Source organism: Crinia signifera, chromosome 6, assembly GCF_055691185.1.
Source record: "Crinia signifera chromosome 6, ASM5569118v1, whole genome shotgun sequence".
Taxonomy (NCBI): Eukaryota; Metazoa; Chordata; class Amphibia; order Anura; family Myobatrachidae; genus Crinia; species Crinia signifera.
Window position 1 is genome coordinate 125,576,581 of NC_139222.1, and position 13,849 is coordinate 125,590,429.

The following is a 13,849-nucleotide window of genomic DNA, read 5'->3' on the forward strand; positions in this document are numbered from 1 at the left end:
AATGACTATCGACCAATAGTAGTCGACCTAATGACTGTCGATCTCGACAATGTCGACCTAATGACCGCATACCAAATGCACCAGGGGTAGAAATGCATAATTTGTGTAACATAACTATAATTAGGTAGGTACTGTAATTATACTCCATTTTATTGTACAAGTATTTTGATATTTGAGGGCCCAATTTCCCTAGGTAGAGAAAAACATGCTGGCTAAGCTGGAATGATTCCATATTGCAATGGGATCTCCATCTTGTGGTGTGACTAGGCCAGCCTAGCATAGCCTGGTACTTATTGTTGTGGGTATTAAAGGGGTCTTTATGTTCATTGCTCCTATGCTGAAGTTGTGTAAGTGGCCCAGGCTGCAAAGTTTTTCCTAATTATATGTTCTATGTGCATTTTCCATTGCAGTATTATGGGATTAAATAAATTACATTCACAATGTGACGACACAGCCAGTACTGATTGTACACGCAATATGGTAATGCTTATTTAGAATGCCTATGTCATTACAGTATCACAATGCTAAATTGTAACTCAGAAATTAATACAATTGTGATGCACCAGGTGTCAGTTTAACTTTCGCTATATAAAAACAGTAATATCCGATGTCACATTACTTTTAAAATTGGTCAGGAAATAAAACAATCAATGCTTTGATTATATCCATCCTGCAGGAATGTATTTCTCTTTTCTTTTTTCCATAATAGTTTAGCACTTTAAACAAATGGTGATGTTTAGCTGAACAGAAATTAGACAATCTTTACAGGGCACAAACACCGTCCAATTTAATCACAGCATTGGCATGAAACTATTAAGGGCCTTATTCAGAGATGGACAGATGTTTGACTTTCAGTGCAATCTCTAGGAGGCAGATGTCTTAGTAGAAGAGATGCTTCCTGCTTGTAGCAGTAACCAAGGCAACCAATGAAGGACTGCTGAATAAACCCCAGCTCATAATTACCAACTTTCCTGCCTCTGCCTGGTTGAGGGAGAATTGCCAGTGGAAAGATTGAATTATTGAGGGTGTGGCACCCCATTGCTACATACCCTCCAACATGACCCATTCCATTAGGTACAAAATGCTCTGTTCCTGGACTTCCCTGTCACTGGCATTTACAGAGGTTGGACTCCAGCACAGTCCAAAATTCAAAGAGGGGAGGTCACATCAACTGCCAGTGATTCCAGGACAGTGATGTTTGTAGTGGCATTAGGTGTGGCTCCCCTATTTGAATATTGGACTGTGCTGCAGCCCCAACTCTGCAACTGCCACTGTCAGGGAAGTCCAGAAACAGAGCATTTTGTACCTAATGGAATGGGCCATGTTGGAGGGTATGTTGCTACTTGGTGGCTAGACCCCCTTGTGCTATACAGTGGGATTAAAAGAGACACTGTATGTAGGGCTATGATGATGTACTTCAATGCAACTTATGCTTGCTACATAAGTGGGCAGCCGAGGGGGGGATCTGTGGGTATGCTTGAGACTTGCCCACCTTTCTGGGGGGCCTGGAGGGCCTCCTGATTTTCTGATGTTGCGCCTACATGCAATATTGTAGGTGCAAAGTGTGCCACTTTTAAGTGATCAGCAAATATCTAATAAGGTTCCAAATCAATGTGACTGCATAATTGCTGTCACATTGCTGCAGAGCAAAACTTTGCACTTTTCTGAAAGGCTGCAAAGCATGTCACCCTAGCACAGATTTATTAGATATTGAATATTTCCTTTCAAATAATTGCAGTATCTTGTAAGAGTTTGCTGAATTACATCCAATTATTTGAAAGAGCTTTCTGAAAACAGCTGCAGTGCTTGTTCAATTTCCAATAATAACACAGAGCCGCAAGCCTGGCAAACTTTAGCTCTACAATAATTTGGCAAACAACGGAATCTTGATGAATAATTTATTTTTCCGTTTAACTTTCTGCTTCAGAGACCTAAAAATCCTGATGTATAAAAATTGAACGCCTCCCCACGTGTTCCAAGGGATGAGATGTTATTTTATGTCTAGCCATGACTCCACTGCCATTAGCTTGAATTTTTACAGTGAACACAAGTTGAATGAATACATTTTGTTCCGTTTCTCTTTTGATAATAACCCATTGTGGAGCACTACATGCTCACAGGTACTCGGATTATTCTAGGTCTCCAACTCCAAGTGGTAGGAACTTATTATCTCCAGTTATATAGAGTAGGTGAAGTAGAGGAACAGAGGTGGCTGGCAGACTGGCAAAGTGATTAGTGGGTAGTTGCATGGATGCTCCAGGGACTTGATATAGGCAGGATTTGGGTACAAACAGTGATTCACAGCAAGTTCAGAAAACAACCCGAGATAAGGGCAAAGAGCAAGTAAGCCAAGTTCCAGTGGACCATACTGTTACTGCTTCAAAACAGCAACATGATTTGCTTATTAACATAATTACAGATACAGCAGCACTTGAGGGATAAGTTAATAAATAGAAGCTGCCATTTAAATCTTTTAATTTTCAAGTGTATACAAACATTGTAAGATATGACTAATAATTGTAAAATATGTAAAACAGTATAGTTAAGCAGCAAGTAAGGCTATAATACTTGACTTCATAGGCAGATTTCCCATATTTATTAATATTATTATTATTATTATTATTATTATTATTATTAATAATAATAATAATAATAATAATAATAATAATAATATAAAAAACAACAGTAGCCTTATAATCACCAGCAATGGATTGGGGCAATGGCATGATCCCCCATCGGATCACCAATCATTGATGGCCAGCTGATCTGATCAATGGTTCTGGTGGGGGTTTGGTAGATCATGCTGTCTGATGTATGGGCACACTTAAACAGAGAGTATAATGTTTGGAGAATGGACAAAAGCGCTGCCTGCATTCAAATGAAAATGTATTTTGTGTGTGTGGTGGTAAAATAATGAAACTGAGGGTAAGTATCACTTTAAATTTCACTTTACGGTACTTGTGTATTATCACGGCACCCAAGATTTCCATTGTACGGCATCGTATTGGTCGCATCGCATGCGATCGGTTCGCATGCAATGCGATTTGACCCGATTACTTTACATGTAATCCGCGTCCACTCGCCACGCTTCGGTCTCGCTGCGCTCACCAGACTATATAAAATCAACTCCATACCAACGTGGGTAGTGGGTGTATGAAAAGGTCAGAGGACGCGTACCGCCGCCCCTCGCGGGCTCACTGCGCTCGCCGCGGTTCGGGTTGGCGTTGATAGTGGGGGTGGCATTAACAATGGGGGTGCATTTAACATAGTAATCCCCCATCAGGGTGCTTGTACAATTTAAAATCGCATCGCATTGCATGCCATTTTAATGGCATGCGATGCAATATTTTATTGTACAGTGTGGGTCTTTGGACCCAAAAATCGGGTCCCATCGCATACCTTAATTAGTGGTATGCGATGCGATGGGCGCCGTGATAATACACAAGTACCCACTTTACTAATTTGAACAGAAAAGAAAAGACAAAGAAAGCGTGGAAAAATTGGTAATGGGGGTGTTGGAAAGTTGGGAAAAGTGAGCTGTTATAATGGTCTGTTCTGAGAGGTTTGATGGTTCCTCTTAATTGGTGTTTTATTCACACCTATATGGGTTGCCCTTAGTAGGGAAATTTTCGTCACAGTATCACTGTGGGGAGATTCCCTATTGGGGTTCAGGTGGTCTTTACTAGACTTCTTTACACTTCCATAGGTCCTTTCTCCCATAGACTATACTCCCATAGAGTATAGGTGAGCCTATGTCCTCTCCTGGCTGTGCCTATGTCTCCCTGTTTAGTTACTGATCCTGCCTGCAGCGTCCCGCTGGGCAGGTAGTGGTGGGCAGTCTGTTTGGCACTCACGGTTTGTAGCCTCTGGTTGGGGTCAGTCCGTCCGGTTCATAGTGAATCGCCCTAAGCCCCTAAGGCTCCCCTCCTACGTGTCAACATTTGACTATAATAACAAACTATTAACTTTCATGCCATTCACATTTTCATCACAAGTCACCGAGGGAGACCATATACCACAGAAAAAAAGACCTATGGGAGTGTAAAGGAGTCTAGTACAGACCACCTGAGCCCCAATAGGGAATGTCCCCACAGTGATACTGTGACGAAAATTTCCCTACTAAGGGGAACCCCATATAGGTGTGAATAAAACACCAATTAAGAGGAATCAACAAACCTCCCAGAACAGACCATTAGAACAGCTCACTTTTCTCAACTTTCCAACACCCCATTATCAATTTTTCCAGGTTTTCTCTTACTTTTAATTTTATTTTTTGTCCAAATTAGTAAAGTGAAATGTAAAGTGATACCCTCAGTTTCATCATTTTACCACCACACACACAAAATACATTTTCATTTGAATACAGGCAGCGCTTATGTCCATTCTCCAAACATTATATATGAACAAAAAGGGTTTGGGATACCCTTAAGACAAAGCAGCGCTGAAACACAACTGACAAAAAGGTGAGCGCAGTGCACCCTATCTGTATCTTTTAAACAAAGAGTGCTTTCCCAAATGAGAAATGGCAAACATTTCCCAGGGAGGAATGTATAATTCAGCTGGGACTGTAAAGTTTCCAGAAACACCTTCAAAGAATCAATCTACTTCCAATGAAGCACCAATAAAGTCAATATTATGTTACAGAAAACAATATGGCAAAGAGACCAAGGGGAGAATAAGTTGTGTTTGGTTTTTTTTTTTTTGGCAAGTTTAACCCTTTGAATTCCAACGTTGCTGTGAAAGATCCTCAAAATATCTGCTAAAAATGCCAGCGTTGCTCACAGTGACTGTTCTTTTAGCATAAATAAATAAAAATCACTTAAGTTTAGTTGCAACCAAAAAAAAAGAACAGTCGCTCTTTAGGGGATATTTTAATTTGTAGCAACATGGCACTCAAAGGGTTAAACTACCACCAATCGCAGTGTAAATCCAGAGACTTCCCACAAGTTGACATTTGTTTTTAGAGAGGCAGCATGAAAGCAAGTTGCTACGATTTTTGTCAGAATCTTGCCTGGACAGACAGAATTCCAGAGGACCATCTTTTATTCTGAGCATTTCTGGGGAATGTATAATTTGCAGATACAGCTGACAACTTTAAAGCTTGACATTAAAAAACACTTGGAGGTTCTGGCAGGTTTCTGTGGGCTTTGCCTCTAATCACATTTGATTACATACAGTGACTTGAAACTCACCAGGTGAAGGTAACATACCTGGTGGTGTTTTGGAGCCAGCCTTTGCTGTGAGGCCTCGAGCTTGAATAATTTCCACTTCAAGTTGTCCATTTCTTTCCAGTAGCCCAACCTCAACATCCCCTGAGAAATATAAAATATATATGTACTGCACAACACCACATATAAAGGTTGTTTTAATATATATATATATTAATAGCTGGCTGTGATTAGCTCCAGATTTAACAACCATGTAAGTCTGCATTTACTTATCCATTATGCATTTTGAAGTTTGGACACTGTTTCATATTTTACTTCCAAGTTGACCTTAGCCCTGTTTTTAAGCCAGCAAACCAATATAAAATAGATTTAAAGTCTACATCCAAGGTCAGATTCAGAAGGCATTTTTGTCTCCAAGCTATGCCCTCAGCCGAAGAGTAATTAGTATACTTCAGGCTGTGAGCATTTCTGCGCATGTGCTTTATGCGTGCGGCCTCGGCGAATAGATTGTTTGCCGGCTGCACACAAGCAACCTTGCGGATGGGGGGCGGAGAGAGGCATGGGGCAGTGGGCTGCTCCATTACCATATGGGAACGCCCAACGTTCTCATGGCCGTTCCCATGAGAACGCTGGGCGTTCTCATGCTTATAAGGCATGACGGATGCCCGCCTACTTCCCCTTGAGCAAACAAGCACCTGTAAGGTTGCTCTGAGGCAACCTTACATATGCGTGAGCCTTCACCATCATTCGATGGGTGGTGACCATCGAATGATGGGGGCGGATCCCGCCAGGCTGCGAATTAATGTTACTGTGTAACATCTGTGGGAGGCGGCCAGTGGACTCGTAAGGCTGTGAATGCGCAGCCTTGCGAATCAACCAGAATAACCCCCAATGTGCCTATAAATGTAGCTCTCTAACCTTACATCCTATTTTGCTAATATAACACTGCAAAATGAAAATAGTATTTTTGCGTAGGTCTGCAGTCCTTGGTAAACACGTCTACCTAGACCAGGCAAAGCAAGTTTGTCATTTCAATCTTTAGCAAGTAGATCTTAAATAGCAAAGTGCTTAATCACTTCATCAATTACATTGATTTTGCACACTGTGCCATTGTTATTATCTGTACTGAATTTGTTTCACTTTTCTATGTTACAATTGCTGCAATAGAAATGGTTTAAAATAAATAAATCAATAAATACAGCCCAATGCAATTTCTTCAAGAAAGCTGATTTGATAGCTGGACAAAAAAGGTGAGGTAGGGACTGCGCTGTAAACCAATAAGGTAAGGGTAGCCGCTGGGTATGTGGGTATACTACAATACTAAAATTTTCAAGAATGCTGAGAATAGTGCGAGTATAGTGATTTGATAGCTGCCATACACTTAACTTTAACTGAGAGAGCTGTATTTGTTCGAATAAGAGTTAATACATGGCACCACATATTTCTACTGTTAAATAAATACATTTAGATGGAAACCCTTAAATATAGACTTGTCTATATTGCACTATTAACTTTTATCCAATTTTTATTTCACCGCTCAGCTGGCCCAGTCAAGTGATGCGACTGCATTCAGGTGGACTGTGGCTGACACAGTCACATCCAGAGGAGGCTCCAGTATAGGGGCTGCTGCACAGTTATAAATTCAAATAGGGAAGCCACACCAACTGCCATTCCAAACTGACTCACTGGCAGTGAGTGTGGCTCCCTATTTAAATTTTTGAATTGTGATGCAGCTCCTCCAATGAAGCCGCTACTTGTCATATCATCAGGGCCACCGAGAGGAGGGGGGAAGCTGAAGGGGCCTGGCTGGGGCCATGGTCTGACCCCCCCATTCCCCCACTGTGCCTCCTGGGCAGCAGAAGCACACACCTACAGCATGTGCTGTGCTGACAGCAGGCTCAGCATGAGCGTCTCACTGACAGCATGAGAGCTCATGCTGAGCCTGCTTCTATCAGAACAGCACATGCTGTAGGTGTGTGCTGCAGTGGAGGGGGGGGAGGGGGCACAATAACACTCCCCCTCGACTTTAGAGTGTTATTTCACCCCTTTACCCATTTTGGGGGCCTGGCCTAAGCAGGTGTGGGGAGTTGTGACCACACCTCCCGCAATTAGGCCACGCCTAGTAAAAAAAAAGTACACCAGTCATGAGGAGGGGTATCCAGTTGATAGGTCCACAGTGTTTAGATGGACAGTCAATTGTCGACCCATTCATATGGACTCTGACTGGTAAGAGTGGGAGGTTAATTTTTATCCATTTGTTGAAAAAGAAATGGTCACTTACATGGTTAAAGATTTCAGTTTGAAATCTACTGCACTATAAAACAATAATACTCTGCCCAGTCATCCTCTGGTGAAATACATACACTGCAGTGCAGCAGGCAATATACAATGGAGTTCATGTACTAAATAGTTAACTATTTTGATGTATACTGTATTATAGTATTAATATAAGAGAAATGTCAGTGTATACAAGCCTGAAGATGCATCATCTACACAGCAAAGAATCATGGGAAAGGTAGATGGGAACAAATTACGATTTATATATCCGCACAAAAGCAGGTGATGAAAAACTGATGTTAGTAAAAGTACAGCATTAAACAACAGCCAACTAGATCACTGAGCATCCTTTTTTATTAAAACATCGTAGTTGATGAAAAATACACTTGTGTGTGTGAAGATAAACTGCAGAATGGGTTAGAAGGAAGGAAAGCAATGTTTCAGTGGCTGATATGAGCAATAAATCAGACTCTGCTCTGTGTCACTTACCCATTGATGTAGTTGCTAGTGTTTGACGGCCAACAAATTGAGCTGGACCCATGCCGGAGAGGAAGTCACTAAATTGTCCATCGGATGCCAGCATTCCACTGTAGTTTAAGCTGCAGATGAAAGTATATAGTTAATGTAAAAAATATAAGCATTCTATTCACCGTGCACATTTTAAATCAAACTGAAGAGAAGCACTGCGTCACTCTAAAGTCCAGACTTCTGCAAATTCAGAACGTCTTACTCCATGAAATAGATTTTCTCCTATAATACTGTCTTAAACTGGCAATGATGCAACTCACCAGCTAACAGAGATCAGGAGAGGACTACTGGTCTGATAATCAAAGAGCCCCCTTACAGGGCAAAACGTATGAAGGAGATATATATTCACTGCCTGGAGTTTGATGAACAATGTTTGGTTGCTTCATTCAGACATATCCAGGGCTTAAAGTGGTTACGCAGAGGTGGGGGAACTCATTTCTCTGTGCCACCTAATTACCCTCCCCCCCCCCCTCCCATATTCCCATTAGTCAGAGACAGGGCCAGTGGTAGGATTTTTGGCATCCCCCTGCAAACTAGAATGCTTTTCTGTGAGAATTACTGTTCAGGGCCAATGTGGAGGTGGTAGAACTCAGTTCCACCCCGTTCCCCCTCACTTTAACCCCTGGACATATCTGGTGACCAAACCATAGGATCCACACAGTTTTGAAGCGGTTTTCAGGCTGTAAATGATTATGGTTCCTGGAAGTAAAAAATATATCAGGGGAATAGCAATGGGAATAAATGTAACCGCCTACTACGTACAGTGACTCACATTGTAGCACCAGCATGGTAATAAATACTTATGGTATTGCTGTAATATGCAGCCATAAATAATGATAGTTACTGGTGACAATTAGCCTCTAATGAATATAATCTACTACATTTATTTGGGAAGCCTGATTACACCTTTATTTATGTGTTAAAATACCCATATTTACTCCTGCATTTGCCCTAAATTTGGTAGACCTTTTGTTTTATAGACATTAAGGGGTACATTTACTATAACTTCTAAAAATTAAAAAGAGGTGATGTTGTCTATAGCAACCAATCAGATTCTGTCTATCATTTCTCTATTGCATCCTAGAAAATTATAGACAGAGTCTGCTATGCGTAACATTACCTCTTTTCATTTTTAAAAGCTTTAGTAAATTTACCTTAACTAGTGATGGAGATGTATGTACATACTGCTTACCTCCCAAATTTGTAGTAACAGACTGTGGGACAAAAGCACACACCCAAATTAAGGGGCATGGCCTTGTGGTCAGGGATATGGCCTAAGATCACTGCACTTCCATTAGGCCACTCACCCTTTTTGCAGCTGTGGGGGCATGGCCAGTGCTCCATGAGCTGTTGGCATTCCTGTGTCCCTATCTCCATATGAATAGAGCAGAGCAGCGAGTGATAGGGGGGGTCCCTAACTGCCCCCCAACCATGGGACACTGCTTACCGTGCATGGGATGTGGTGCAGTCAAAAAAATTGTGATTGTGCTGCAAAAATTGGGACAGTTGGTAGGTATGTTACTGTAAGCCAGCTAAGTGGGGAATTAAATTATCTGCGGTGAAATTTACCACAAAAAAATGTCCTTTCCTATTGTTTTTGCTAAATTTTTTCTCTGTTTTGGTGTAGGGGACTTCAATTATTGTCCCTTTTTTGGATACAATGTACTCAGTGTTCTATGTAAACTGCGTGATCAGGGATCTTACTCTGTGTTTTCACAATTGCAGCTGTGAAAATTGCACTTACTGTATCTTGGATTTTGTTTCTCCTGCCGCAACGCAGTTGAAACAAAATCCTTAACAATGCCAGCTATTGGTATCAATTGATTTACCCGCCCACCCCTGGATCAATTATTAAATTACCCCCTAAAATGAGTTACTATTATGCTCATCATAGTAGTCTAAAGCTTACCAATTATTGTTACATAAAAAGGATGTGTTACTTTGATTGAACTGTATTTTGTGCCAATTCCGCTTTGCGTTTCATCTGCCAGGTTAGAGTATAGCTATTTTCTACACACAGGGAAGAATCTTTTATGTTGAACCATAAATCCATAAGTCAGTCCATCAACTGTCTTGGAATTACTGGCAGCAATTATACATTTTTATTTTTAGTTATCTGTACTTTTCTAAATTTTAGGCCTCACATCGAGAACATCTAGTGAGCTCCAATGAGTAAGTGTTGGGCATGTGTTGAAATAAAACTAATCGATTTGCTTCATTGTGTAGCGGGCAACAGGGCTATGATGACGCAAATCACAAATCCATCCAAATCTAAATGAGGGCTAAAACATTTTTTTCTCTGCTTTAGAAGGAACGATACACTTTTGGCCTATGGATCAGAACAGCAGTTACCGAGGAGTATAGTCATAGGTTGTTCTTTGGCACAGCCATATCATTTACTATCTTAATGAGCAAACACATCACCCAGCTGCACATGTATCACTACCACTGACAAGTAAGTGTAGAAGCTGTGTAATAGACAATAAATCATGCAAGGTATACATTTCCTTATATATGCCAGAGCTGGGACGACACTTGGCATTGATAAACGATGATGCACAAATATATGAGAAATGGCATTTACATAAGAGATGCAACCATGAAGATTCCTTTGGGCTCAAATACAAATAATATACTTTATACTGGGCTGAAAAAAAAAGATTTCAAGGACAAATGAGAATTGCAGGTACTTACAGTATGTCAGGTGGAAGACACTATTGTTTTGACAAGGCATGGGTATTTTATGCTGGTGTGATTATACGCATAGCAGAGATTTGTTTGGACCAATAATGCTAAACAGGGTTAAGTTAAGTTTAAGTTAATAAAGACAGATATTAAAGATGTAGGTCTGAGATAAACTGACACATTAAACTAACGATTGGGTAGTGAACAGATTCACTGTCTACAGTGGTGAATTTCCCATGAGGCACTAGGAGTGACACATGTTGGGGGTGGCACATGGTTGCTTGTATCAGTATTGTCAGTCCAAAAGTTATCAGAAACTACAAAATATGTCACTGTACCATACACCACCTTGAGTGGAGTGTAAATGGGTAGAACATAGAAGGACTGCCCATGTTAGTGGTCCTACTTAGTAAATATGTATAAACTAGCTGAGGTTCCGGCGTTGCTTGAGCTTGGTTGGTAATTAGCATTACTTGAACTTTATGCTCTTGTTTAAGCTTGACAGTTCTTTCAACAGACCCATGAGGTAGCTGCCTAGTGTCATCTAAAGTTATCATCCAAATCCATCCAGTGGAAGGCCCGGAACATGCTCCAGATGCCCATGGTGTGCCCGGCATACACCTCTCTGTGTGGTCGGCTCCCAGATCTCACCACATTCTTTTTTCCTAAACTGCATGTGCTCTACCCTCTCTATGTTATGCAACTTTGCCATATTTTGCTTCCCTGACCCAATTTGTGTAGTGGCCGAACCACTTTTTTGGGCTCAGGGACACCCACAGGGTCAGAATTGGGGGTCTCAGTGACTGCAAAACTAATCTTGACCCAATCATGGCACCTCGAATTGGTTTCATCCAAATCGGTCCAACAGCGTCCAAATGCATACTGGACCCATGCCCATGGTGTGCCAACATACACCTCTCTGTGGTTGGCTCCTGGATCTCTTCAAAAAAAATTCTTAAACCCCATGTCTTCTACCCCCACTAATTATGCAACTTTGCCATATTTTGCTTCCCTGACCTACTTTGTGTTGTGGCCGGACCAACAGTGTCCGAATGCATACCAGACAAAGACAAATAACAGACAACAAATATGTAAGAGATAATAAAATTATAATAATAATAATAATAATGTTATAGTTAATATATTTTTTATTATTAAAAATAATAGATAAAGGGCCTAATTGAGATGAGGTCACAAATCATGCCCAATTAGGGCTAATAACCAAACAATGAAAATAATAAAATTGGGCAGAATTGAACTATCATAATTAAGGAGGTTATTCTGGTTGGTGCGTAAATTTCCGAATTCTTTCGGAGTGGACCGCACGCCACGCTGTGCGGACATCGTACGAAGAAACGCCCACCGGTCCTCCGCATTCGGACGGACTCACTCTTTAAGAAGAGGGCGTGTTTACGGACGACATCCAAACCTTGCGTGTGCGGTGGACACACACATATTCTGCACGGTCTTACAGCGTCTGCACGGTCTTACAGCGTCAGAACGGACGGGAACCTGCCCGTACGCACCGATGCAGTGTATTTCCTCAAAACATACTACTATCATAGGAACTCATACATCACACACATGACACACTTATGCAATTAGGCTACCTCATTAAAAAAGGATTGTTTTTAATGGTCATCTATTATTTTTCGAATTGATCATTAAACACATTACTACCACTTTAGATTAACCCTTACATCATGCAAAGTTCCAAACATTCTTTCTTGCCCCTTTACGCCCATGTGTTATGTATGCATGTATCATAAATTATTCTTCAAATGCAAACACACACATACACACCAACACACTATCTACATCTTTATATTACCCTTCACCCAGCCGTGCTTTCAGCATATATTTGTGTGTTTAGTAATGGTTCATTTAGGCTGCAATGGTTCCAATTGAAGCAATGAAAAGAGTGTAATTAATGAGTAATGAGTAGAGGAGTGGATTGTATTGTGTTCAGCTGACTGTGGTTCAGGTGCGGCCGTACTAATTGGGCGATCCGAATGCCTAGCGCATGACCGAGTGGTGTCCGCAAAGTGAAACTTGCTTATGAAGACCGCATATTTCCTGGCTGTTGGTTCGTTTGCAGTCGGTGTTCTGTCCGAATGCACGCCTACCAGAATTAGTGCACTCCCTCGTGTACATCCATGTTTACGCCCAGTTTAGCCCACTTTGAAACTACGCCCCTGTGTACTTCCGAATGATGCCCATATTACGCCCATATTTCACGAGTGAATGCGGTGCACATTTCTGTACAGTATTAGTGAGAACGAGTACGGAGACCGTGCGTGGCACATGCGCATAGCGTTGCCCACGCATGCGCAGACGGCTAAAAAACGCCAACCGAAAGAATTCAGAAATTAACGCATTGACCAGAATAAGGCCCAAAGTCATAAATGTTGACATATCATGCTAGCGACATCTTCCTGAAATATTTCATAGGGGTACATTTATGCAGCAGTGAAGAGTGGAGAAATAAAACAGTGGAGTAGCTTCCACTAATGATTTTACAGAATGCACTTAATAAATGTTACCTCAAAGCTGATTGGTTGCCATGGCACACTTCTTCCCTCATCACTGCTTCATACATCTAACCCACCACTTTCCGCCTGCATTAGCACAGATCTGACACCAGCGGGAAAATTCTTTTTTTAAATTGTATTTGATGAAATGTTTAGAATTTATTTAAGGAATGCTCTAAATCACATTTACCCTTTCTTTCTTCGTTCTCTACTCCCAGCATTTTCCCTCTATCCCTCCCTCCCTATGCGCAAGGGGTGTAGCTGCTATGGGGCCCAGAGCTGAAGGGGGCCCATCTTTGCTGTGTAGTAATATGTTTTACATACATTTATCACCATCTGTTGCTAAATAAGGGGCCCTTACAAACTTTTGCTATGGGGCCCACGAATATATAGGTACGCCTCTACCATTTAATGATATATAAATGGTTTAATTAATCTTCTGTATGGTGCTGCAGACACCATATTGTAATTATTAAATATTATATTTAAGATAATTATTATCAGAGATGCATCTTGTTGGGAGAACAGAGGGGAACCTGTTATGGCAGCTAAACTAAGGCAAAAGTAAAGTGTCTTTAGGTGTCCATTTATCATGGCTATAAGCATTTGTAAAGAACTCTACAATAATTTTTTAAAGAAATTATGAATTAAAAGTGGTAT

The 13,849-nt window shown here is 41.0% G+C and overlaps 1 protein-coding gene across 1 annotated transcript in view; it reads right to left on the reverse strand.

Moving 5' to 3' along the window:
- The window catches only part of RIMS4 (regulating synaptic membrane exocytosis 4), a 163,311-nt gene that overhangs the window by 18,413 nt on the left and 131,049 nt on the right, over window positions 1-13,849 (reverse strand). Inside the window, exons 3-4 of the mRNA XM_083147044.1 lie at window positions 7,935-8,044; window positions 5,211-5,312 (exon numbers count right to left, since the gene is read on the reverse strand). Coding sequence (XP_083003170.1) covers window positions 5,211-5,312; window positions 7,935-8,044 — 212 coding nt within the window. The remainder of the gene's footprint in view (window positions 1-5,210; window positions 5,313-7,934; window positions 8,045-13,849) is intronic.